At 31.5% G+C, this 23,599-nt stretch overlaps 1 protein-coding gene across 2 annotated transcripts; it reads right to left on the bottom strand.

Moving 5' to 3' along the window:
• Positions 1 to 5,521: 5,521 nt before the first annotated feature.
• Positions 5,522 to 17,614, bottom strand: LOC108457265 (V-type proton ATPase subunit a1). Of its 2 annotated transcripts, XM_053019028.1 has the most exons (19): positions 16,751 to 17,614; positions 16,352 to 16,664; positions 14,580 to 14,624; positions 13,604 to 13,726; positions 13,304 to 13,411; positions 12,520 to 12,633; positions 12,265 to 12,432; positions 11,920 to 12,057; positions 11,511 to 11,618; positions 11,221 to 11,328; positions 10,942 to 11,090; positions 10,383 to 10,536; positions 9,803 to 9,963; positions 8,986 to 9,192; positions 8,705 to 8,888; positions 8,528 to 8,611; positions 7,143 to 7,336; positions 6,999 to 7,058; positions 5,522 to 6,274 (listed from the first exon to the last, which is right to left on the bottom strand). In XM_053019028.1, exons 2-19 carry the CDS (start codon positions 16,493 to 16,495, stop codon positions 6,070 to 6,072), a joined length of 2,454 nt encoding a protein of 817 aa, XP_052874988.1. In that variant the 5' UTR covers positions 16,496 to 16,664; positions 16,751 to 17,614; the 3' UTR covers positions 5,522 to 6,069. The 2 variants fall into 2 exon arrangements, with proteins under 2 accessions (XP_052874988.1, XP_017611721.1); XM_017756232.2 differs by lacking the exon at positions 16,751 to 17,614 and having other exon boundaries at positions 16,352 to 16,744.
• Positions 17,615 to 23,599: the final 5,985 nt, after the last annotated feature.

Raw genomic sequence — 23,599 nt, forward strand, 5'->3', positions numbered from 1 at the left:
TATCAAAGTAATAAATATCTTGTTTTTGTGTAAAAGCTTTGGCTACCAACCTTACTTTAAATTTAACAATGGTTCTGTCGACCATAGTTTTTTTCGAAGATCCATTTACAACCTATTGGTTTGGAACCCAGTGAAAGATAAACTAAGGTGCAAGTTTGATTTCCTATTATTGAATCCATCTTATCATTTATAGCTTCTTTCCAAAATGTAGAGTATTGAGATTTAATTATTTCTTCAAATTAATAGGATCAGATTTTGTATTATAGCAACAATGTATCTTATTGCTTATACTTTCACCTTTACCTTCTACAAGGAACATAATGAAATCTGGTCCAAGATCTTTGACCTTTTTAATCATTTTACTTCTTCTTAATTCTTGAAAAGGTTCATCATTATTATCAATTTGTTCCAATGGAATCTCATTCTCATTTGAAGAATGAATTAATTGTTGTGATTGTAATTGTCTGAAATAAAACAAAATCTATTTTCATAAAAAATAGCATATTTTGATTCAATGGCAATATTAATTGAAATTGAACTAGTTGATTCAATTACCATGAACCCATATGCCTTGCTATTATGTGTATATCCTATAAATATGCATTCATCTCTTTCACTTAACATTTTACGTTTAGGTGTTGAAATTTTGACAATAGTTCTATAGCCCTAAACCTTCAAATAATTAAGATTTGACTTCCTTTTCTTCCATTGTTTATAAAAGGGTTATTTTAGTTTCCTTATTAGGAACTCTATTCAATATGTGACAAGCTGTTAGAATAGTTTCTCCCCAAAAACCTTGTCCAAAACCTGAATATGATAACATTGAATTTACCCATTCAGTTAAGATTTTATTTTTCCTTTCAATTGCACCATTTTGTTGTGGTATGTAGGGGTGAGCATTCGATCGAATTGAATGAAAAAATTTCAAGTTAATCGAGTTGACAAATCTTATTTTATTATCCTAACTCAATTTAAAATTTTATCGAATCAAGTCGAGTGAGATAGAATTCAAATCAAATATATTTGTTCGAGTTAAAGTTTTAAAAAAAATAACTTTGGGTCCTTGTAACCATTATTACCCACCGTAATTAAATTTATCTACCGTAATTAAATTTGTTATTAACTTTTATCACCTCATAATTTATTTATTAATCTTTTAGATATCGGTTAGTTTCTTTGCTTGCTAGTTGCTTTAATTATCTTCGATTCTTGTCACTATGTATTTTGAAATTAAAAATATATTAAATGTAAAAATGTGATTTTTAAATAAAGTTTATTTTAAAGATAAAATGTAAAATTGATACCAACATAAAATTTTAACACGAGTATTTTACGGCATGATTAATAATTCAATTTTAATATAAAGATTCAAAATGATTAAAAATTCAATAATATAAATAGTACAAAATGTGAAATCTAATTTAATAATATAAATAGTAGATATAAATAAAATTATTACTAATTAGCTTTAGAGATTTTTTGGATAATTTTGATTTTTGATTTGGGGGTAAAATGTGAGAAGTAAAAATTTAGGGGGAAAATAAAAAATTTTTGGAGGAGTAAAATTTTAGAGGAAAGTAAATAAGGGGAGTAAAATTTTGGAAGGACAATATTAAAAAAATTGGGGGTGGGGAGGGAATGGGTTTGGGGTAGATAGGGGGGTAAGATGGGAGGGAAATAAAAATTTTGGGGGCAAAGTAAGAGGGAGTAAAAATTTTAGGAAAAAATAAAAAATTTTGAGGGTTTTGGGGTAGTAAAATTTTGGGGGAAAGTAAATGAAATGAGTAAAATTTTGGAGGGAAAATATTCAAAAAAAATTAGGGGGAAATGGGTTTGGGATAGATAGGGGTAGGATAAGAATGGAGTAAAAGTTTTGTAGGGAAAGTGAGAAAGAGTAAAAGTTTTGGAGGAAAAGTAAAAATATTTGAGGATTTGGTGTAAAAAATGTAAAATATTATAGTTTGGTATTTGGTTTATTCAAATTATTCGAATTCAAAAACTCAACTCGATTCGAACTTGAAATTCAAAAGAAAATTGAGTTGACTCAAATAACTCAATCGTTTAACTTGAAATTCAAATTTTTTTCAATTTTTTCTAGTTGAATTGAGTTTTGCTCACCCCTAGTAGTATTTAAGGGGCTGAAACTTGATGTATAATCCCAATGGATTCAAAATAACTTAGGTTATAATATTATTAGTCTCTATTCGATTTTAAGCACTTAATAAATGATTCACATTGAAGTTAAGCTTCATATTTAAAAACTTTAAATTTACCAAATGCTTCATCTTTTGAATGCAATAAATATACATAACAATAACTAAAACAATGATAAATAAAAATAACAAAATATTTCTTTCCACCTAACGTAGGAGTATTATGCATGCCACATAAAACACTATGTATTAAATCAAACATTTTTGTTTTTCTTTTAACCTTAGGGAAAATGTTTCTAGTAATTTTGGTCAACATACATGTATTGCATTTTTTAATAATATTATTAAAAACGGAATTAAACCTAACTTATGCATATCATTCAATTTTCTATAATTCAAATGACCAAATCTATAATACCATAAACAAAAATATTCAACCATACAAGCAAAAACAATATCTTTATTCTTATTAATAATATTGAGTTTGAACATACCCTCATACATATATCCTTTTCTCCAAAAATTTCTCATTTGGACAAAATAAACTTATTTGTCTCAAAAACAAGTTAAAACCAAATTTATTCAACAGACTTCTTGACACTAAATTCTTTCTAACTTTTAGTACATTATACATCATTCAAGGTTAAAACCTTTCTAGAAGTGAACTGTTGTTCAATAAATCCTTTGCCATTGATTGCTGCGGTAGAAGAATTTCTCATGTACAAGTCATTTCCATATTCACATTGTGTGAACATTGTGAGCATGCTTTTATCTTTGCACACATATTTGGTTGCTCTAGTATCAATCCACTATGTATTATCATCTTGTGCCATAATAATTTTAGAAATTATAACAACAAACTTTTCGTTACTATCAACCTTAGAAGAAGATTTCTTATTTAAAAATTGACATTCATTCTTGAAATGTCTCGGCTTACCACAATAGTAGCATGAGCCCTTTTATTTCTTTTTGAACTTAAGTGATTTAATAGTCTATTTGAACTTTCTCTTGAATGGTTTAGTAGTCTGTACTTCCTTTATAACATGCACTTTGATATTTTTAGAATTTAGGTTCTGATCTTGCTTTCGGTATTCTTCTTCAATACGAAGATGATTTGGCAAAGCCTCAAGAGATATTTCTCTTTCTTTTGTTTGAGACTTCTTTTAATGTCCTTTTAAGATAGAAGAAGTTTGTCAATAATGACCATCAATCATTTGATAACTATTAAAACGACTAATTTTTTTTTTTACTTGTAACATAGTCTGTCATGTATCTTGTCTCAAATTTGTTCCATAGTTCTTTAGTAGTGACCTCATTTTGGTTGGTGTTGAATAAACCATTCAATATGTGGTCTATGCACATGTAATCAACATTTTTCCATTTTTGCCTTTCTCAAGTCGCAGGAACATATTCGTTTTCATTCTCTTTCAGTCTCAAAGTATCCAAAACAAAAGCAATCTTCAAAGTTAATAGTAAGAAGTGCATCTTTTTTTGCCACCATTAAACCGATCAAACTTGACAAAGTTGGAATACAACTCTCTTAGTGTTCCACTTTCATGTGTTATAGTAGCCATCATGAAAATAATAGAACCTTAAAATTGTTAGTGCGGAACTTTGGTGAGGAAAATCTCGAACACACGAATGGAACACGAACAACTCAAACAAAAAAATGAAGCAATAAGACAAGGCTCCAAGGTGTGTATCAAGCCATTATTTTTAAGGTTCTATTCGCTCCCACCTATACTCGGTGTGTAAATAAGTTTCAAGCCAATGAACCTCGAGGATACAATGAAGTTCGGTGACTATTTATGTTTTGCACTAATGAAAATAATCCACTAGGTACTGAACAAAATATAACAAGAACAATCTAATAATAGTAGAAGATGAATGAATGATAGAAAGAACTTTTGAAACTTATTAGTATGTTTTCCAAATGAAATCTCATTCTTATTTATAGGAATTCTTTTGTATCTTCGTAGAGATATAAATTTCAATAATTATCTTTTCTAAATAATCACTCTTTAAAGGAGATATAATTATTTAACTAATATATCATAACTTTTCAAGTAATATTTCTTGTATAGCTATAATTTTTGTCAAAAATCAAGTAATATAACCCTTGATCAATAACCAAAAGACATTACATCATTTCATTTATAATTATTGAAACACTATAAATATTTAAAATGTTTCAACATAAAAAATTTTGAGTTGAGCTTAATTGGAGAAAAACAAACTGAAACCTAAAAAAAAAAAAAAAAAACTCCATCAAACTCATTCCAGACATAATGGAAATGATGGAGAAAAAAGGTTTTACGATTGCCCTTTGGGAGCTACACCTCGTAGAGGAAGTAAGGAGCTTTCCAATGCAGCTTCTTCTGCAACCAATTAGAGGTTTTATTGTACGTATGCAAGGTCTTTGAATGACAAGGCAACTTTAGTTCCACTTGAGAAGATCGCTTTGGATCCAGACATTAATATTCTCATATCTTAATTTGTTATATAAACTTAATTATAACATTTTCTTTTTCATATTTCACTTACCATAAATTTTAATCTCAATCTCTCTCTTGGTTTTTAATCTCAATCATGTAACTGGTTCAGACTCTCTTACCACGAATCGACGTAATTCATATATTCTTCTATTTAAATTCTATAAAAAATAGATACTTTGAAATTTTAGGTAATTAAGTTTGTTTCTATATTAAATTAGAAATGTCCAAGGATTATTGGACTGATTTTGGACATTGATTTTTAATTTGTCAAAGAACTATTATTTATAAATAAAATAATTTAAATTTAATTTAATTATAAATATATACATAATAATATAAAAATATATTTAATAGTGATATAAACCTTAAAACAAGTTAAAGGAAAGAAAATCAAACTTAATTTGACTTGATAAATAGACAGAGAATTAGTTGAGCTACTTGCCAGTTCCCACAAACCTAGCAAGCAAGAAAATATCATTTCCCTCAAATTGCAGTAATATATAAATTTCCTTGCGTTTCCATCAGCAACTCTAATCCAACCTGCTACGCTTTAAATGTTATAAATAATTTTGGGAGATTTGAAATTAAATAGTTTCTTTTCCAAAAGAAAAAAAAAATCTAACAAATGAACAACAACAAAAAAACGACTAAACATACGTAAGTACTGTACATATCTTCTATATTAATTGTGTACATATATCAACACATATTTGTTGGTATAATCGTACCGATAGACAAAAGAAAGTGACACCATTTTAGTTTCACTAGGAACTCCCGAATTTATAGAAAGGCAAAGGAAAGTTATTGTAAAAGGCAAATGGAGTTATTTTTAGAATTCTCAATATAATATACCAAAGGCAAAAAATAAATGAATTCTATAATAATGTGATTTAATCATTATAATAAAAATTTGACAAAAGCCTATTAGCTTCAAAATCCATATAGTCTTTGTGTGTGTAAAAATTTCTTATAAATCTAAACCCTTCCCACCACTTCTCAAATGAAAAAACCAAATGAAATTCGGAGAAAGCTATACGAAAATAATGAAGCAGAGCTCTTCTTTACAACTAGCTCTAACTAATAAGACTCTCTCTGTCTTATCCACCCACCTAACCAACCAACTCATTTCTCCTATTTTGAAGAAATGAAGTTAAAAAAATAAAATAAAATAAACCTACACTACCTCATATGACTATTAGTATCAGCATTATATCAATTCGTTTGAAAAGAAAATGCGTACGAGGATTCCACATTCCTATGTCAAATTTGTGTGGCACAAAAAGCTGGGATGAGAGGAGCAAACCTTAAGCCAGCTGAATTGTTACGTCTGCGCCTTTTTTTTTAGTAGCTTCCATCTCAAAATAATGTCACCTCTATCTTGCAAACTTGATCAAAAACAGAAATGCAGGATTAGGGGTTAACTAATCGTCGTCCTCTGCTATCAACGCAAACGAGAAAGGTTTGAACTTGTATCCATCACCATGGTAGAATTTATTTTGAAATTCTACCCAGTGAAGACGCAAGGCGTGTAGGAAGGCACTAAGGGTCTCCATCATGAGTAGTATGAAAGCAGTTGCAAACGCAAAAACTGCTAGCCCAATTAATCGAATCACAACGTTGTCATACCTGTAATAATCATTGCTCAACTCATTACCAAGAGAATAGTGAATATGCTTATACACATTAGGCAACTCAAAACATATAGATACGTAATAACATATTGGCAGAATTAATCTTGCTTCTAGGATTCTTAAAAGAAAATTATGCACGATGTATTTAATGCCGTGCAAAATATTTTTGTTGTCCATTAACATACTGACCAAAGTTCCAACTAGAGAATTTATTTTGAAGTTATTCTGCGTCAGCATTTATAATTCTAATTAGTACTGAAAATTCTCAATTCAAAATCAAACTCAAGCATAAATAATTAAATTTGAAGTCAAGTATAGGAGTTGAACTTATTTTTTACTAAATAAACTATTAATCGAGCCTAAATGAGAAAGCTCGAACGGTTTGATTTTAATCTCAAATAGGGCTTGAGTTTTAAAAAATGAAACTTGATCGAGTTTGAGCTGAGCTTAGAGCATCGATTATTCAGTCAATCTCAAGCTTCTTACAACTTGAGCCTTTGCTCATCGGGATTACATCCCTACTTTATAGTGATTTATTATGATTTTCTTTTTCTTTTTTCTTTGTGAAAGAGGGTTACAGTGGAGGAATTTAATTTTCATGCATCCAACAGTTAAATATATTATAAACCATAAACTAGAAAGAGAACAGGAATGAATGGGAAGAAGTTGGAATACACACAAAACTAGCAGGCAACTTTTAGAACACTAAATGAACTCACCCCCAGGCAAGTAGTAAGATTTTCTCATAGAAAACTGTCGATAATTCAGAGTGTGCCAAGCTGTAATGTATTAGAAACAGACATTAACATAACATTTATTTAAGAAGCAGTGGAGAACATTCTAACTGAAAACTATAGGTCTACCTTAAAGCCCACAGCCGAAGATATGATGCAGTGTTTGAGACAGCACCTAGAACAAACTCGATGGAATGTATCATTTGGTGTACAAAAACCTCACTAAAGTTGAACTCCTCATGATGTTGCCGTGCTGAATCAGGTTCCACATCAGGATCAAATTCAGAAGAGACAAGCATGCCGTAGTTGCGACCTTGAAATCTCTAAAACATAGTGAAGGAAATATATCACATAAGTAACAAGACATTCATATGAGCTCTTCTAAATTTATTCTAATAATTGGGGAAAAAATGAGAGAAAAACTACATGATTCTAGACAATTATAGTAATGGCCCAGAAAATGTTCCAAAGGGTAACCGAGTGTGCAGTATTTCAAATAATAACTTTCCAAGAAATTTCTTGAATAATTATATGCTTAGCTCTTCAGTCATTGGAATTGCACCTTACTTCACAGGGAAGAAAAGGGCATTTGAGATCAAGCGAGATTATGGATTGCTGACTATTACGCTTTTTGTATTTCCACTTTACCATGAAAATTTGAAATAACTAAAGGTCGTCTAGTGCAATAACTAAGCACAAAAAGCATCCAAAAACGTTCAAATGTGCAATAAGGAATCTAAGAATTCTTAGTTGTCATTATACAGCCCTAAGTTAGAAGCCTGGCATTATACCTTGTAGAAGAGGAAGGATCAGAAACACCAATTATCTAATAGAACATCCAGAAACTAAGACACAATTATGGGTTCCCATGTTATGCTCCCAATTTTAAAACAAGGTAGTCGGTTATCCAAAACTCCACATCATAGCCTCATAGCCAACACTTATCAAAGTAAGTGAAGTGAGAGTTGTCCAAGTAATTTCTTTTCTGAAATATACAGTTTGTGTAGGTAATAATTTTTAAAGCAATTAATGTTCGACCAGATGCTAGCAAAATCTGGAAAGGGTTGTGGTAATCCAAATACTTGGAACCAAAAATTATGATCTGAGGAGCATATCCAATGCTTGTTTTATACCATACGCAATTTATAGTCCTGCATACAGATTGCAATGGAGAGGAATGGGCATGCCCCCAACATAGATGAAAATGTTTATAGTTTGATTACCATGCATAGACACAATTCTTCACTCATTTATGTTTAAATCATTATCTAGGGGAGGAGGGACGTATTGAGAAATAACAAAGTATTACAGGATAAGATGACAGGTCAACAAGATTCACATGAGAGGTCAGCCATTCAGTTAGACAAATCAGGTTGGCTCATTTTTTAGGGTTTTTTTAGCACAATGAAATCTTCGAAGTATACTGGTTAAATATAAGAAATAGCAAATGTTAGAAGCTATAAAAAAATAGAAAAATTGCTTTAAGAAGGAAAGAAATGTCAGCAACATAGTACCTCAGAATGAAGCTTCTTCAAAATAAAAGGCTTAGGAAACAACATCCATGGAACAGCAACTAATGCCAATAGAAGCAATACAATCTGCACAAGTTAAGCAATTACTGCTGTGAAGACTTGAAACATAACATGGCAAATAACAGTCTGCAACAGTAACCAGAAGAGAGAAAATCACACCTGAAGTGGTCTCTGGCCCCAGAACAACTCATTTTCACCAAGATCATCAGTGGGACTCAGAAACATATAGATCATCACATGATAAAGGTCCGCTTGAGAACCAGTGCACCACTTGATTATAATGAGAAGTGAAAGATAGCCAAAAAGGGAGTTAAGAAATATCAACTGAGGTACAAACTGATACCTAACAATAAGATGCGAAGTAAATTTCAGTTCCATCACCTAAAGAAAGCAAGTGGAAAACAGGGTATAAGTCGGAGGAAGAAAGAGGAAGAACAGACCTAGTATCCAGGGAGCTGTGGAAAAAGCGTGCATTGAAATAACTTAATATGATTCCTAGGTTCATCTGGGCCACACCCAGCAAAATTGACATCTTCATTTTAAGAGAGTTAAGAAAAGGCAACTCTGAACGACTTCCACGCCAACTTGGATCTACACCAAATGGGTATGGATCACGAAATTTGATTAAACCAGCAGAGTGTGCATCACTGAAACAAAACATATAACAGTGGAGTAACAAAATTAATTGAAGAATTCTGCTTTTCAGTATATAAGAAACTGTTAATCAACCCGACTATTGCAAATCTGAATCTCTATCATTTGCTCAAAACAAATGCTTTAAGCTAGTATATGGAAACCAGGTAGTCTCCCTTTGTTAACACGTTCAAGTTACAGTTACAACCAAGCTATATGCACATGACTAAGAAATGCTAATTTAGGGTTGACCAATATCGTAAAGAAAACATGAAATAAACCTAATTGATCTATTATAAATAAACATAAAGAAGATCAACAAAGGTCGATTCACTAGTGCAGCCCCAAAAGTATAAAAATCAAATTCTTTTTTCAACTGCAGCTCAAAGGTGGCTGCAAAAACTATCAACCTATACTTGCATAAAGAAAGAAATAGAAACCCACCCAAAAGTCAAAACCAAGAAGTTTACATAAAAAATCGCAGTTATTTAAATAAAAAAAGGGGTGCTTCCAAAATTGATTTGTAGCACAAAGGAAGCCATCAGAGGAAACAGAACATATTATCATTCTAGTAAGTAATGAGATTCTACTTTATTTCGAGATCTAAAAAGTAGTTATATGAACCTGCAGGTAGCATCTCGGCATTTGTAGGCAGAACCACCAAATATGTGAAAGGGAACGGAGAAGAATTCATTGTAAATCAACCCACAATAAATTGAAAAAAGTGACATTAAAAGGAGCACATAGCGCCCCTCAAATAGCATCGCCATAAAGCTTCCAAGTTTCTGTGAGGTATCAAGTGCACAAATTAAATTACAATAATTACAGGCTACATATAAATTTTGGCTAAGGCTACGAGTGACACAAGCACTATACCCATTTTGCAGCAACTTACGGAGTATGAAAATTTATCATATTAATTAATATTGATTACTGAAAGCATGTATATATAATCTAAGCATGCCAACAAGAGAGCAAGAAATATATATATTTATCACACTCGAGTCCATATTAACTTATTAATGCCATCATATCAATCCCGTTCTGATTCCCTCTCTCACTTAACCGCTCCAATAAGAAATCCTACCCTTGAAGAACAATTTCCTGTCCGGAATTCCTAGCATAACCTTAACAGTTTCTGTATTATGCATATAAAACATAGTCGCTAGTTTCAACTGTAAACATGATATGCTCGCACACATGCCTGTGTGCTGAGTCGGCTTTCTCGAGCTATGAGGACCACTGCTCCTAATAACAAGCATATTCCATGACCCCAGTCACCAAACATCACCGCAAAGAGAAATGGAAAAGTAACAACAGTGTAAACTGCAGGATTTGCCTCCTGATATCTAGCAATACTGCAAAAAGTTCTCATGTTAGTATCCTGCTAAAAATGTAAAAATTTCAACAGTAAACATATAAAAAGTTTATCCTGAAGGCAATATGATTCATTTAATTGATCAAGAACACATGAAGCTGCAGTCAGAAAACTGACGAGATACTTCAATTTTGACATATTTTAGTGCCATTACATAAATCATCTAAGAACTAGCTTCACGGTTAGGAAGCAATTCATGCCCCCCCCCCCCAAAAGCATATCATATTTACCATCTAAAACATAAACCATCCAATGAACCCAATAAGATTCTTAGTACTGGACAACCGTTAAATTTAAAGTGAGTAGCTTATACAAATTTGTCAAACTATCAACAGAAGCATGCCATCCATATGTTAAAGCAAGATAGCATCATGTTAGAACTCACCCATATGCATCAACAATCTCCTGATATGCATTTGTAAAATGGTTGGTTCTAAAATATGTTGGAGGTGATTCTACAGCATCCATCACATGAAAAATTGAACCAACTTGCGAATTGCTATCAAATGTTGCCCGTTGCAATGCTTCTTGAACCTATAAGGCAAGGAAATCCATTTCCTCAATTCTAAGGTTGCAAAGTTCTAACAGAAGATCTAGAGGGGAAGGAAAAATAACGATGAATGTTAGTTACATAGAATTTAGAATGATGATGCATAAAAGATACCTTAGCTTTTGCAAATACAGGGCACCATCCTTCCCCAACAAGACATTTCTTAGTAACATCAAAATTCAACATGTTCAACGTATCATATACAGCTTTCTCCCTTCGTATCTGGTTTAAAACAAAAAAGAAATCATAAGGGTTTTAGTTGATAATATTATACAGCATCAAATATATCAGACTTATGGCAGTTTCATATGCTAGTTAAATATTTTGCACGCGGACGAGATGTTCATTGCCCCAGCAAAGGAATCAAATATACAAGACAAGGTGCATTCACTAGTACATCTTACCATGCTCATCCATTGTGTTAGATGGTAACCAATTGAAGTCAGAGCTTTATTTTGATGGCGAATGCCAGCATCCAATGTGGTTTCCAATTCAGAAAGACGTGACAAGATCTGTGACCAAAAGCCAAAACTTTAACCAGAAGAATACAGATTTCTATAATTCCATCTAATAACAAGCATGTGAGAGATATTGATAGGCAAGTAAAAAGATAAAAAGTGCCAACTCGAATTAAAATTTTTAGTTGCTTATATTACAGAACAAAAGAACCAAAAAAGAAAAACTATAACTGTTGGGTCATCTCCTCAAAGGATCAAGAATATCTATTTAAGCCTTGGTTGTGAAGATGCATGCTTGTGATTCATTTTTCAGCTGGAGAAACAAAATAGTTAATCTCCATGGCCCTGCACTTACTTCTCTAGTTATTTGCCTTTGTTTACTGAAGTCTTCAGGAACAGGATAGCAATTAGCTCCAAATGCTTCACAAATTTTTAAAATCTTTGTTCTAGCTTGTTCCCCAGAGAAAAAAACTACAAATACTGTTTTTTTTACCTGCAAAGATGATAGAAAGAGAGAACTGTAAAGTTGATTTCAATAATACAACAATGCAGTTATCATCAAATAGCAATACAATAAACTTCTTTGATGTAGACAGTCCAGAATAAGAATGTACCAAATAACAGTAACAATTTCCAAATGAAAAGATAACTGAATAAGATTTAGCAACATAATAGATGATTATGAGTAGGGAAATAAAACCATTTCAGCAGATAAAGGATCCATGATTTCTTCATCAGCTGGTGCCTGATTAAAAAGCATATTGCCTCTGGTAGCACGAAATAACATCCTCTCAAATCTAAGAGCCTTAGATTGAAAAATAATCCCACTGATGAATCTCAACCCAGACTGGTCTGCTGTCCTCATTTGCTGTACAGTGGATAATCATATAGTAGATGGAACCAAAGAAATGGATTTGAAAAAGAAGAGTAATTAAATCGCAGGGTCAACAAATACCTGTTCAAGTAATGACGATGCCTCGACATAACGATCACTAGAGTATACATTCTCACTTAATTCCCTTTCCTTGGCAACTGCCTGGTTATTATTTGACACAAGAAAACTACCGGCCTGAAATTGGACCATTATGCATCAGAAGGCATTCAATATCCAACAGAAATTTGGGTACCTAAATCTTCCATAAATGCAGCATTCAGAATGTAAACTGAAAACAGTTTACTCTTTAAACATATTTGACAAGGTTACATACCAATACCACAGATACAGCATTCGCTTCATATTGTTAATTACTTCCCTTGTTATCTTTACTATGTTTTTCCTATTTCTTCCCTTCTGGTTCGCCTAGTAGTTTACTATCATGATTGAATGTGCAAAGCACAGTAGGATAATCAAAGAGCTTAATTGCTTGTGAACAATGACTTGAAGAAACATGTTATAAAATTACAATGGCATTTAGGGGAGAAAGAAAAGCAAAACCTTAAATGACAGTTTGCGGTGAAGATGGAAAAGAAATCGATAAACAAATGTGCTATAAATGCTATGTTACTCCGACACTTCTTTTTTGTTCAAGCACCTGTTTCTGAAACCCTTGTCAGACACATATATGGACATTGGTATGGGGTTATAACCTTCTAGGGATCCTCCAAATACATGGGAAAAGTTAGGAAAAAATCAACATACTCGTATCTTACACACAAACCTGAATCCAAGTAACATTAATAATCGTAAACAATAAAAAGAAATATAAATATAAGTGTAAGAAATGAATCAAGAAATTCACCTTTAGCAAAACCATCTTGAACTCCAGGAGTTCATTGTATGTTTGTCGAAGTTTTTCACTGTTGGAGTTCATTTCAATTAGCTCATGTTCATGCTCGGCAAGTTGCATCTGAAATTGTAACAAAAATAAAATTTGATACATCCTCATTTCCAAAAAGGCCAGTAATACTGACACGAACTGTTATAGCATTCAATAGATTATCACCGTATGTAAGTGAAACTGTTGGCATAACAAAGAAAACACGAGGCAAGTGAAATTGGGGGAAGGAATAATTAATTAGTGGGTGTAGAGCAAATGAACCTCTAATTCCTCCAATTCCACATCTGGCTCCACAACAGGGTGTATTGAGGAGAGTAGACCAGCTTTAATAATTTGATCTTTGAAAAAACGTAGCTTTCTTGACATTTCTCCACAACGCTTCACCTGTTAAGACCTCTGAGAAATTAAAGCAACTGCAACTTTTTTTTTTTAAAGAAAGCGACTACAATATTTGGTAATCAGAAACTATAGTTAATGCTCTTCTAAAAGAGAAAGATATCAGAAATAAAGTTGACATCGTTGAGGCATGATTAGCAATTTCTTTCTGCTTTTGTAAAAGTTGAAATACAATCACCAAAAGTTTTGCCATTTGAAAACAAAAACATGTTCACTTAAATAGGTTTTAACACAAACATAACAAAATTAAAAATCCATAAGCTGAGTACAAAGGGGTTAGATTGCATAATAGGAAAAGAAAATACTACATTACTTCTCACAATGTCACCTTAGATAAAGGAACCAACTAGCTAAGCTAGTCATGTCATTTGGCAGATACATCAAGAAAGCAAGATCTAGGGACAATTCCAACATTTGCTATCAGTGGGAAGGTTAACTGAAAGGAAGGGAACGGCCAGCCTCTAATGAGACGGCCAGCCAGTGGAGATAACAAAAATGCTGCCTTAGTCGTTCTCCTCTCATAATTTACAACGAAAGAAATTAGAAGGCAAAACTAATGCTTAATATGCAAAAATATAACCATTATTCATCCTAACCATTCACTATAATCCCAAGGGGATCAGAAAAACTGGCCAGATATATTCATTTAATACATTCAAAGAAAATCTGTAGAAAGAGTCACTTATACAAGGAAAGATAATACTAAGAATCAGAAGAATGGCTTACTTCAACTGACCATGTAGAACTACTAATTAGTACTTCATATTTGATCATTAGAATACATATTAAAGAATTGAGAACAAGGGCACATCCTAAGTCACAAAATTAGGCTTGATAGTACCTGATTAACAAATGTTCGTTGGAATGGGCTTTTCTCAGCGTTTAGCTGCCATATAGGAGACAAAAATATACAACCATTAGCATATTTAATTGATGATTACAAAAGCAACGTCCTAAACATGTTTAACAATTAGCAGATATACCTATGGTTATCATATCAAAGGCACATTTACCAGAACAAGGTTATGAATGAAAAATAGTCTTAAAACCTTCCAAAGCAAAAATAAATGAATAATTAAACATCTAGCAGAATAAGTATTCTGAGAACATAAAACCAGCACCCACTCATGACTTTAGAGATATTCAAGACCATTAAATATTTGGACATATTTTCATCCCCAAGAGAAATTCCCTGATATCAGAGCACCTAATACCATAAAGAACAATCTATTTCTTTCCAAGAGTAGATAGATTGCATAAGATATTTTGACAAGCATATTGCGAAGTGCAGAAAAAGGGTTATTTCCAAATTATGGTCAGCAAAAATTTTCAAAGAGATTTGGTTCTATCCTTTAGCCCTTTTGCGGCGAGTCTCAAGCTTCTATCAGTTATCACCTAAATCATACTCCTACACTAATCCTGACAGGCGTAAGAGCTAACAGTTTTGAAAGAACATTTTCACACTTGTCAACTGATTTAATTGAAGCATCTCTTCATCTATCAGAAACAATTTTTGCATCCCATTCCAAAGTCAAAAAGAAGGCAAAAAGCTTTCTTCCATTCACCTGTATCATAAACAATTCAGCTAACAGTGCTCATCTTTTGGTGGATCAATGGTTCCAAGTCTCAACTCTTAAAATCCCTCCATCCTAAATGATGGCAAGATCTTTAACAATTAGAGTCATTATCAATATTATAACCCAGAAAACCAGAAAAAAAACACCCTTTCACAAAAAGGTTTACCCTACAAGCTCCATGAAATGCTCCAAGAAATAAAAAAAATAAAAAACAAACATGAATCTTAATGTAGATAGGAAGTCATCTTAAATGCCAAATCAAACTCTCAGTCATTATCTAAGTACAATCCCTCAACATTTTGGCATGAAATTGCTCCTCCAAATCCAACAAATCTTATAGTACCTGCCTGCCAACATGATAATTGTAGTAATACACCCATCAAAAGCTGGTTATATTTTACATTCCCAAATAGAGAAAGCTCATTGAAAATATTAAATGTCATATTCATTTATAGGGCAATTTAATACTAGGTATAAAGTTATCATGGTACTACCTACAAAAGAAAATATTAACTTCTACAATAAGTTCAAGCCGAGTCCTAAATATGCTCAAATTCCAAAATCTCTCCGACCAAACCATAAACAAAGATTCCTTTATCAAAAATATATATACTAGGATAACTTCTTTCCTCTGAGTCTAACGCCTGTCACATCTTAACTAGATCCATCAATTCCAACACATCTCAAATCAAATACTGGTACAAAAAACTAATTCAGCGAAAGATCTCAAATCCTCTAGAAATTAAACCACTGAAACAACACCTAATAAATTATCAAATTCGCATCGACTTCAATAAATTTTCCAAATGCAGGAAAACATTAGCAACTAAACCTTCGAATAACAAGCTCTCCCGCTACAATGAACATAAATCCAACTACGCAAAATGCGAAATTCCATTTCTAATTAATGCCAAACAAACGAACCAAAATCCTAAATCCTTAGCAAGTATAATGAATGAAATGCTTGGAGACAAAAGCAAAGTGAGCACAAAAGAGAAACGGGTCCAAGTAAAGAAAAAATAAATAAAGAACATACATCACGGAACTGGAGGAGACCGAGTTCGCCGAGATAAGAAACGGCTCGGTGAGCGGACTCGACAGGAATAATGAGTTGAACAAGCGACATTTTCTCCGACCGCATCAGATCCATTGGAGACAAGTTATCGATGAACTTCTCCATCGTTTCCGTTTTTCTCTCTCTTTCTCGACAATCAAACGGAAATAAATGAAGTTTGGATTTGAGTTTTCAGATCTGAAGACAGTTTTTTTTCTTTTTCTTTTTCTTTTTTTCTCTTTTTGGGTGGTCTTCCTGAGAGTGAGTGCGTTTGTTTTCAGTTTCCCGATCGCAACTGTCATTTAGAAATGTGTAAACTAGACAGATAGTTTGCCATCTATAACAAATTTTCATTTCAGGCACCTAAAAAAAAAAACTTACAATTTAAACATCTATATTTCATAATTTGTTTATTTAATCACTACCGTTAAAATCTTAACGGAAATATGACGTGGCATTCTTTATTCTTTTCTCATTTTTCTTCCCATCTTTCGCGTTCCTCTTTTCTTTTCTTTTTCTCTCTATTTCCTTTTTATTCTCCTTCCTCTAACCTTTAGCCGCCGCCCGTCAGAGAGTTCCACCACCGGTGTTCTGACGGATACAAAACCACCACCAAACGACAGGTTTCCAGACCCTCTATCCTTCTTTCGGTCTAAATTTTCCAAAAAAGCTACCAAAACCTACATAACCCCAAGTAAAGATTCGAAGCTGAAAACCTGGATCCGCCGGCGTCCACCGTTGGGTCGCCGCAAGCCCGAGATATGTTGTTCTCCTCAACCCTTTCTATACCTTCACCGTTCGGATTGTTGACATGAGCTTCGATGCCTAAATAACCGAGAAACCCTAAAAGATGAGTTTCCTCTCTATGCTTTTATTCCAGGAGATGAATGAGCTTGCAGAAGCTAAAGCTCAGCAATTTCTTTGTTTCTAAATGTCAAATTGTAGAGTCATTTGGATTTAGAGTTGAACTGGCCTTTTGATATTTGTTGGAGCAGCATAGGCAGTTACTCCATATTTAATTTCACAGTATATTTTGTAATGGCTATTTCTTCATCATATCTTTAAGTTAAAATGTTGAAATAGTGTGACCTGATTTGATAGTTGCAGATTGTTGGCAATTTCCAACCTTCCAACTCCAATAGTTTGAAATTTACTTCCATGTCCGTATCTCTGATTCTATCCTTACCTGGCTTACCAATGAGAATAGCATTGAAAGCTATATTCTTATTGAGGTTTTGCTTCTGAATTCAAGAAATTATGTAACGTGGCTAAAATAAAAGAAAAGCGGAAATTGGAAAGATAGAAAATGAATAAAAGAATGCCAGGTCATATTTCTGTTAAATATTTTAACAAGAGAGTGATCAAAATGAATAAATTATATAACATAGATGCTTAAATGGTAAAGTTTTTCTTTTAAGTACCTAAAATAAAAATATTTTATAGTTGAGTGACTATTTTATAATTTACCCTTTGGAAATTTGGAATTCTCATAATCGGGAAATTCGCTCCTTCTTTTTCTGTTGGTTTAAGAATGAAATAATGGTTAGTTAATTAAAGGTCAGACTCCACGAAGGAGTTTGCAGGGGTAACACGGAGCAGTTTTGGATTCTTTAGCCAAAAGCAGTTGACTTTTTTTATGGGACGTACGAGAATCTGAGTTTGATTGACAGCATTCCAAATTTCGATATACACTAAATCCAATTTTAATATTCGATATAGACGTTGAAAACTAAATCGAATTAAGGCAATGAGTAGCTACACAAATCTTTAATTAAAAAGATATTACTGTTGGCTTGGGTACGTAAATTTTTATATTTAAATTATTTTTCGTTATTTAAATTCATCCATGACGTTAAAAACTAAAATAGACTTCCATGTCAGTTATCTTTTATTTTTATTATATATATTATATTGGTTAAAGAAGTAAAATATCATATATATATATATATATATATATTATATTATATAAATAATACGATAGTTGAAAAATTTATTTTAAAAATAAAATGTTGTAAAATTCTAATATATATTTTTATATTTTAAATAGTAAAAATAATATATAAAATTTTAAGTTGATTGAATTTTAACTCAATTTATATGGATATTATTGTTAACACATAAAGACGTGGGTTCAAGTACGTTTAAGCGCATTATTCTCCTATTTATGGGTTGATGAGAGGCTATTGGTAGTTCTAAACCTTGTGTCAAAAGAGTAATATGATCAAAACCTATAATAAAATTATAGATTGTTCAAATAAATATATATATAATTTTAAAACATATGTTTTGAATTAATAATAAAGTTAAAATATGTTGTTAGTCCTATACTTTGAAAAATTTTGAGATTTAGTCCTTATACTTAAAAAGTTAAAAATTAAGTCATACTTTTTTTGTTTAAAATCTTAATCCAACCATTAAAATTGTATGTATTTACTTCAAAAATTGTTAACTTGAAATTTTTACTAGGCTATCCTCATATGACATGGCAATTGATTGACAAAAAATAAATATGTTAAATTAATAAATTTTGATGAAACTAGTAACGATGATAATGATTGAACTATAAATTTTAAATTGAAAAAGTGAAAAAATTTAAATTTTAACTTTTAAAGTATAATTACCAAATCTCAAAATTTTATACAAGTACAGTACTATCAACACATTTTAGCCCAATAATAACATATATATATATATATATATATATATGCAATAAGTGAAAAATTAAATTGTTCTAAACTAATTAAATTGTAGGTAACAAGAAATTTAAATAGGTACAAAGATGGCATTTTCACCTAAATGTTATAAAAAATAAATTATTTGCTTCAATAATATGTGTTTAAACTTATTTACTAAAATGATATGAAATGAACATTATTTTAATAAATTTAACAACAAATCATCATTATTGGTGGCGATTTGATAATCTCAAGACAAATAGCTACTGTTGATGGTGATTTGAGAGTTCGAACCTCAAATCACCACCATTTGGGATCTCAATTTGGTGGCGATTTGGAATCTTGATGTGATAAGTCGAACATTAATTTTACAAGACAGTGAATCTCTATCACTTTATATTAGTGACGATTTGAATATAAAAAATATAATTCAAGGGACTATTCAAAACATATTATTTTGATAAATAATTTGAGATTCATACCATTTTGGTAAATAATAATTATTTTCATAATATGTTAGTAAAACAACCTAAAAATATCATATTGAAAATATTAAATACACTCCAATTTCTTTTCCGCTTATATTTTCATTTTTCAATAGCACGTAAAAATTTGATCATGTTAGGAAGCTTTATTTAAAATGCTGTCAAAATGTTATCATGTTGGTGAAAGACAAAATTAATATTAAAAATATAGTTATAAATATTTATTTAACAAGTGAATAATTGATAGAGTGTTAACTTACTATAAAAAAATTCTCTTAAATTTTGAGTTGACTTGTGATATCAACTTAATCAACAACATTATCTATATACAAAAGATGTGGGGAAAAGATTTTATTTTTTTGTGTAAAAATATTAAAATTTATATATAAAAAAGATTAAAATGAAGTTTTGGTTGAAGTCCTAAATTTATTAATGTTGATGTCATGAGTTCAAATATTACCATATTTAATTTTTTATTGATTTTATTAAAAATATAAAAAGATAAAAGTATATTCATAATAATATAAATATAAAAAGATAAAAGTGTATTCATAATAATATAACTTATTTTGTATATAAAAGAGTATTTTAGTTATTTTTCAATCGAGTTTTTTTTTAACTCATGACACTAACTAAATAAGAGGTTTAAAAAGTTTAAAACATGTGATGATGTCATGGGCCGCACAAAGAAGCCCACGATTAAGGCACACACTAATGCTCCCTCTTGTTCATTATAGATCATTAGGCCCGACATGATTGACTCATTGCTTGGAAGAGACTTAAGGCCAATTAATTGGATTTTGGCTAAATTATAAACATTGTATTTTATCAAAGTAATTATTGGAAATCCTAAACGATAAACATGTATAGAATTTGAGTCCCTTAGAACTCTCTTATTGTAAATAGGAACTAATCTCAACCATTAATATATTTTGATATGTATCGTTGGATTTGGGGGAGCTCAACTATAAATAGTCCCCCCTCTTCATTTGTAATCATTTCATTCCGAGTTAAAGAATATGCTGAGAGTATTTACTCAAACACTTGATAAGCAATATTTCTCTTTGACTTTTCTATTCCTTTTTTGTTCTTTTATTTCGAGTTTGCTTCCACTTTATTTTTGATACCTTGGAAATTTTCTAGCCGCACGAATTGCGAGTGACAATGATAGTAATTAGGAAGTTAAAAAAGGCATGATTGTAAAATTCACCCTCAACATTTTAGGATATTTTTCTTTTAGCCCTTAATTTTTTTCAATCTTACTCACAACATTGCAAGCCAAAATTGACAGAAATCGTCAATCAATCAATCAACATTTTTGGTTGATGTGGCATGACACATAATATGATGATTTTGCTGACATGGCATAACACATCATCGTTGATGTGACATTTTTAAACAAATTTCTTAAAATATAATTTTTTAAAAATTATTAAAAAAGCACAAAATTTTATAAAATAAAAAAACCCCAATTTGTTAGTTTATTAGATTATTACCTTTTCTTGCTTTCCACTTATGTTGTCTTCCCTTTCATTTCTTTATTTTATTTTCTTTTATTTTTCTTTATTTTTCTTTATTTTTCTTTCTTCATATTTTCTTCTTTCTTTCTTTCTTTCTAATTATACTTTTTTTCATTTTCATTTTATTTTACCTTTTGTTTCCTTTTATTTTAATTTTTTTCCTTTTATTATTTTTCTTCTCCACAAAAATAAAAACTCTAGCGGCCTTTTTTCAAGACACGCCATTCCAGTTTCGACTTTGTTCACACCACCAACGTCTTCATTCTTTCTCTCCCTTTCATTTCTTCTTTATTTTCACGAGAAGACTCCGACATTGCAGGGAACACCGCTAAGAGCTACCAACTCTGGTGTCGAAACTCTAATTGGGCACTAATAATCACTTTTTTTTCTTCCTCTTACTATTTTTCCCACAGTTCAAATCTATGAGAATTCAACATTATCTATTCAAAATTGAAACTTTAATCCTGAACTATTCTCTTCTTTATATCGGAGTTCCACGATTGGATGGCCACAAGTTTCCAGTATGTTGCTCCTCGCGTCAAGGACTTAAGTTTCACCATCCAAACTGTTAAGAAAGTGACCAAATTTCCACTAGTTAGACCTTGATCAAGAAAAGGTTAACTTGGTATGGTTAATCTTGTGATGAAATTGAATGAGTTTAAAGGACAATCCCTAAAATAACTATGTATATGTATTTCTAAAGAGGAAATTCGCCAAAGTAAATTGTCAATACAGGATAAGGCATATTCATAATTATGAAAGGTATAGGTTTTAGATGGTTTGAGGCTATCTATGCTATGTAGGGTTGAAATATGAGTTATCTCGTATCCGTCATATATGAATAGTTCCATGTCTTGTTTTGGAGTTATTTAGAATCTGAGTTGAGTATCAAATTGGGCGTTTGTGTTATGTAACATAGACGTTAGGATTCTTTCTGAATGAGCAAAAATGTTTCATCATCAGTATGTGTTTGAATCAGGGTATGATCTGATTGTTGGTTTGACGATGATCAAACTCAACAGGGGAATCTGCCAAATGTAAGATCAGTTAGTAAATATCCGTTAAGAATTAGTATCCCTGAACAACCATTCTAGGGAAAAGTGTTAAGTGTTATTTGAAGAGGAAATTCGTAGGAAATGGGTTTTGTATAGATATTCTGCTGAGTAGTATCTTGTGTTATGAGAAGGATTAAGATCTACATCGACTAGAAAGATCTAGAATCAATTAAGGTGTGAAGTAAGAGTGATGTTAAGTATGGAAGTTGGCGTATGGGTATATATCCAATAATATGAAAGTATTCGCCAAAGGCTTCAAGGTAAAATGTATTAACACTCACTAAGTTCACATGAACTTACAAGTGTTTTGTTCATGTTTTAGGTTTTGCTGTAAGAAAAGTTCATTAAGAGAGACCAAGTTAGGGATGCACTAGAGAAATGGCGAGATGGATATTATGCATACAAAAGACATCTTAATAGTATGACATATAGCTCTTCACGCTAAAAATAGTTTGTTTTATCAAACTTTTGTGTTGTAATGTCTTATAGTATTTTTAAGAGGCTGTTGTATTTTTTTGTTCTTTTTCCTTATACCTTTTATAATTAAGTAAAATAACAAGAAATATGTTGCCAAAAAAAAAAGAAAGAAAAAAGATTGTTGAAACTATTTTTTTGAAAGCGGGAATCAACTTTGTTTGAAAATGAAAATTAAAACGGGAGTCGCCACCGATCTTTATTTGGTGTGATCGGAGCACCTTTTCTTTAATAAAACAATTTTAGTTTACTAAAATGACATTTTGGTCTACGAAATTCAAGAGAACAAGTTCGGGAGTTGGTTACGTGCGAGGAAGGATTAGCACCCTCGATCTACGAAATTCAAGAGAACAAGTTCGGGAGTCGGTTACGTGCGAGGAAGGATTAGCACCCTCGACACACCCAAAAATTGGTACCGAATTGATTAGTTAGTGTCTTAATGTCGAAAATTGAAAATCGGGAATGAGTTTGAAATACGATCCTTTTTATTAGCATCGATTTTTTAAATGTTTGCATTAGCTCAAAACAATTACTAAAGATTTCCTTATCTCGAGATATCGAAGTATCACATCCCGTAAGTTAGAACACAATACCATGAATTCTCAAACGCAAGGTCGTCTTTAATTTTAATTGGAATTCCGTGTATTTAAAAAAATCAAAAGGATATTTAGCTATTTTAGAATCAACGAGAGAACCGAAACCCTGTAAGTTAGGGCACAATTCAATTCTTCGATGTTCCGAAACGCGAAACATTGCCTTATTTTGAATTTTTTTTTTGAAATATAGCGAATATAAAACTTAACAATGTATGTTATTTGTTTAAGTTAAAATAAAGCGATTTATTGGATAAATGTATTGGGGTTTAATTCATGAGGCGATGATATGAAATAAAATAGCAATGAGCACGAGACAAATATACATGGATACAACATTACACGAATGAATAACAATAATGCAACAATATGAAATAAACGAATTAAAGTACACAATGGAAATGATCACACAACATACATTATTTAAA

The sequence above is a fragment of the Gossypium arboreum genome, chromosome 9 (genome assembly GCF_025698485.1).
Source record: "Gossypium arboreum isolate Shixiya-1 chromosome 9, ASM2569848v2, whole genome shotgun sequence".
Lineage (NCBI taxonomy): Eukaryota > Viridiplantae > Streptophyta > Magnoliopsida > Malvales > Malvaceae > Gossypium > Gossypium arboreum.

What these genes read in the sequence shown, in the direction of transcription:
- LOC108457265 (XM_053019028.1), bottom strand. Translation starts at nt 16,495, where the DNA reads ATGGAGAAGTTCATCGATAACTTGTCTCCAATGGATCTGATGCGGTCG. An exon ending in AAAGCCGACTCAGCACACAG is followed by an intron (nt 9,964 to 10,382) that starts GCATGTGTGCGA and finishes GATACCTCACAG; the next exon opens with AAACTTGGAAGCTTTATGGC. An exon ending in ATCTTACTACTTGCCTGGGG is followed by an intron (nt 6,275 to 6,998) that starts GTGAGTTCATTT and finishes TGATTATTACAG; the next exon opens with GTATGACAACGTTGTGATTC.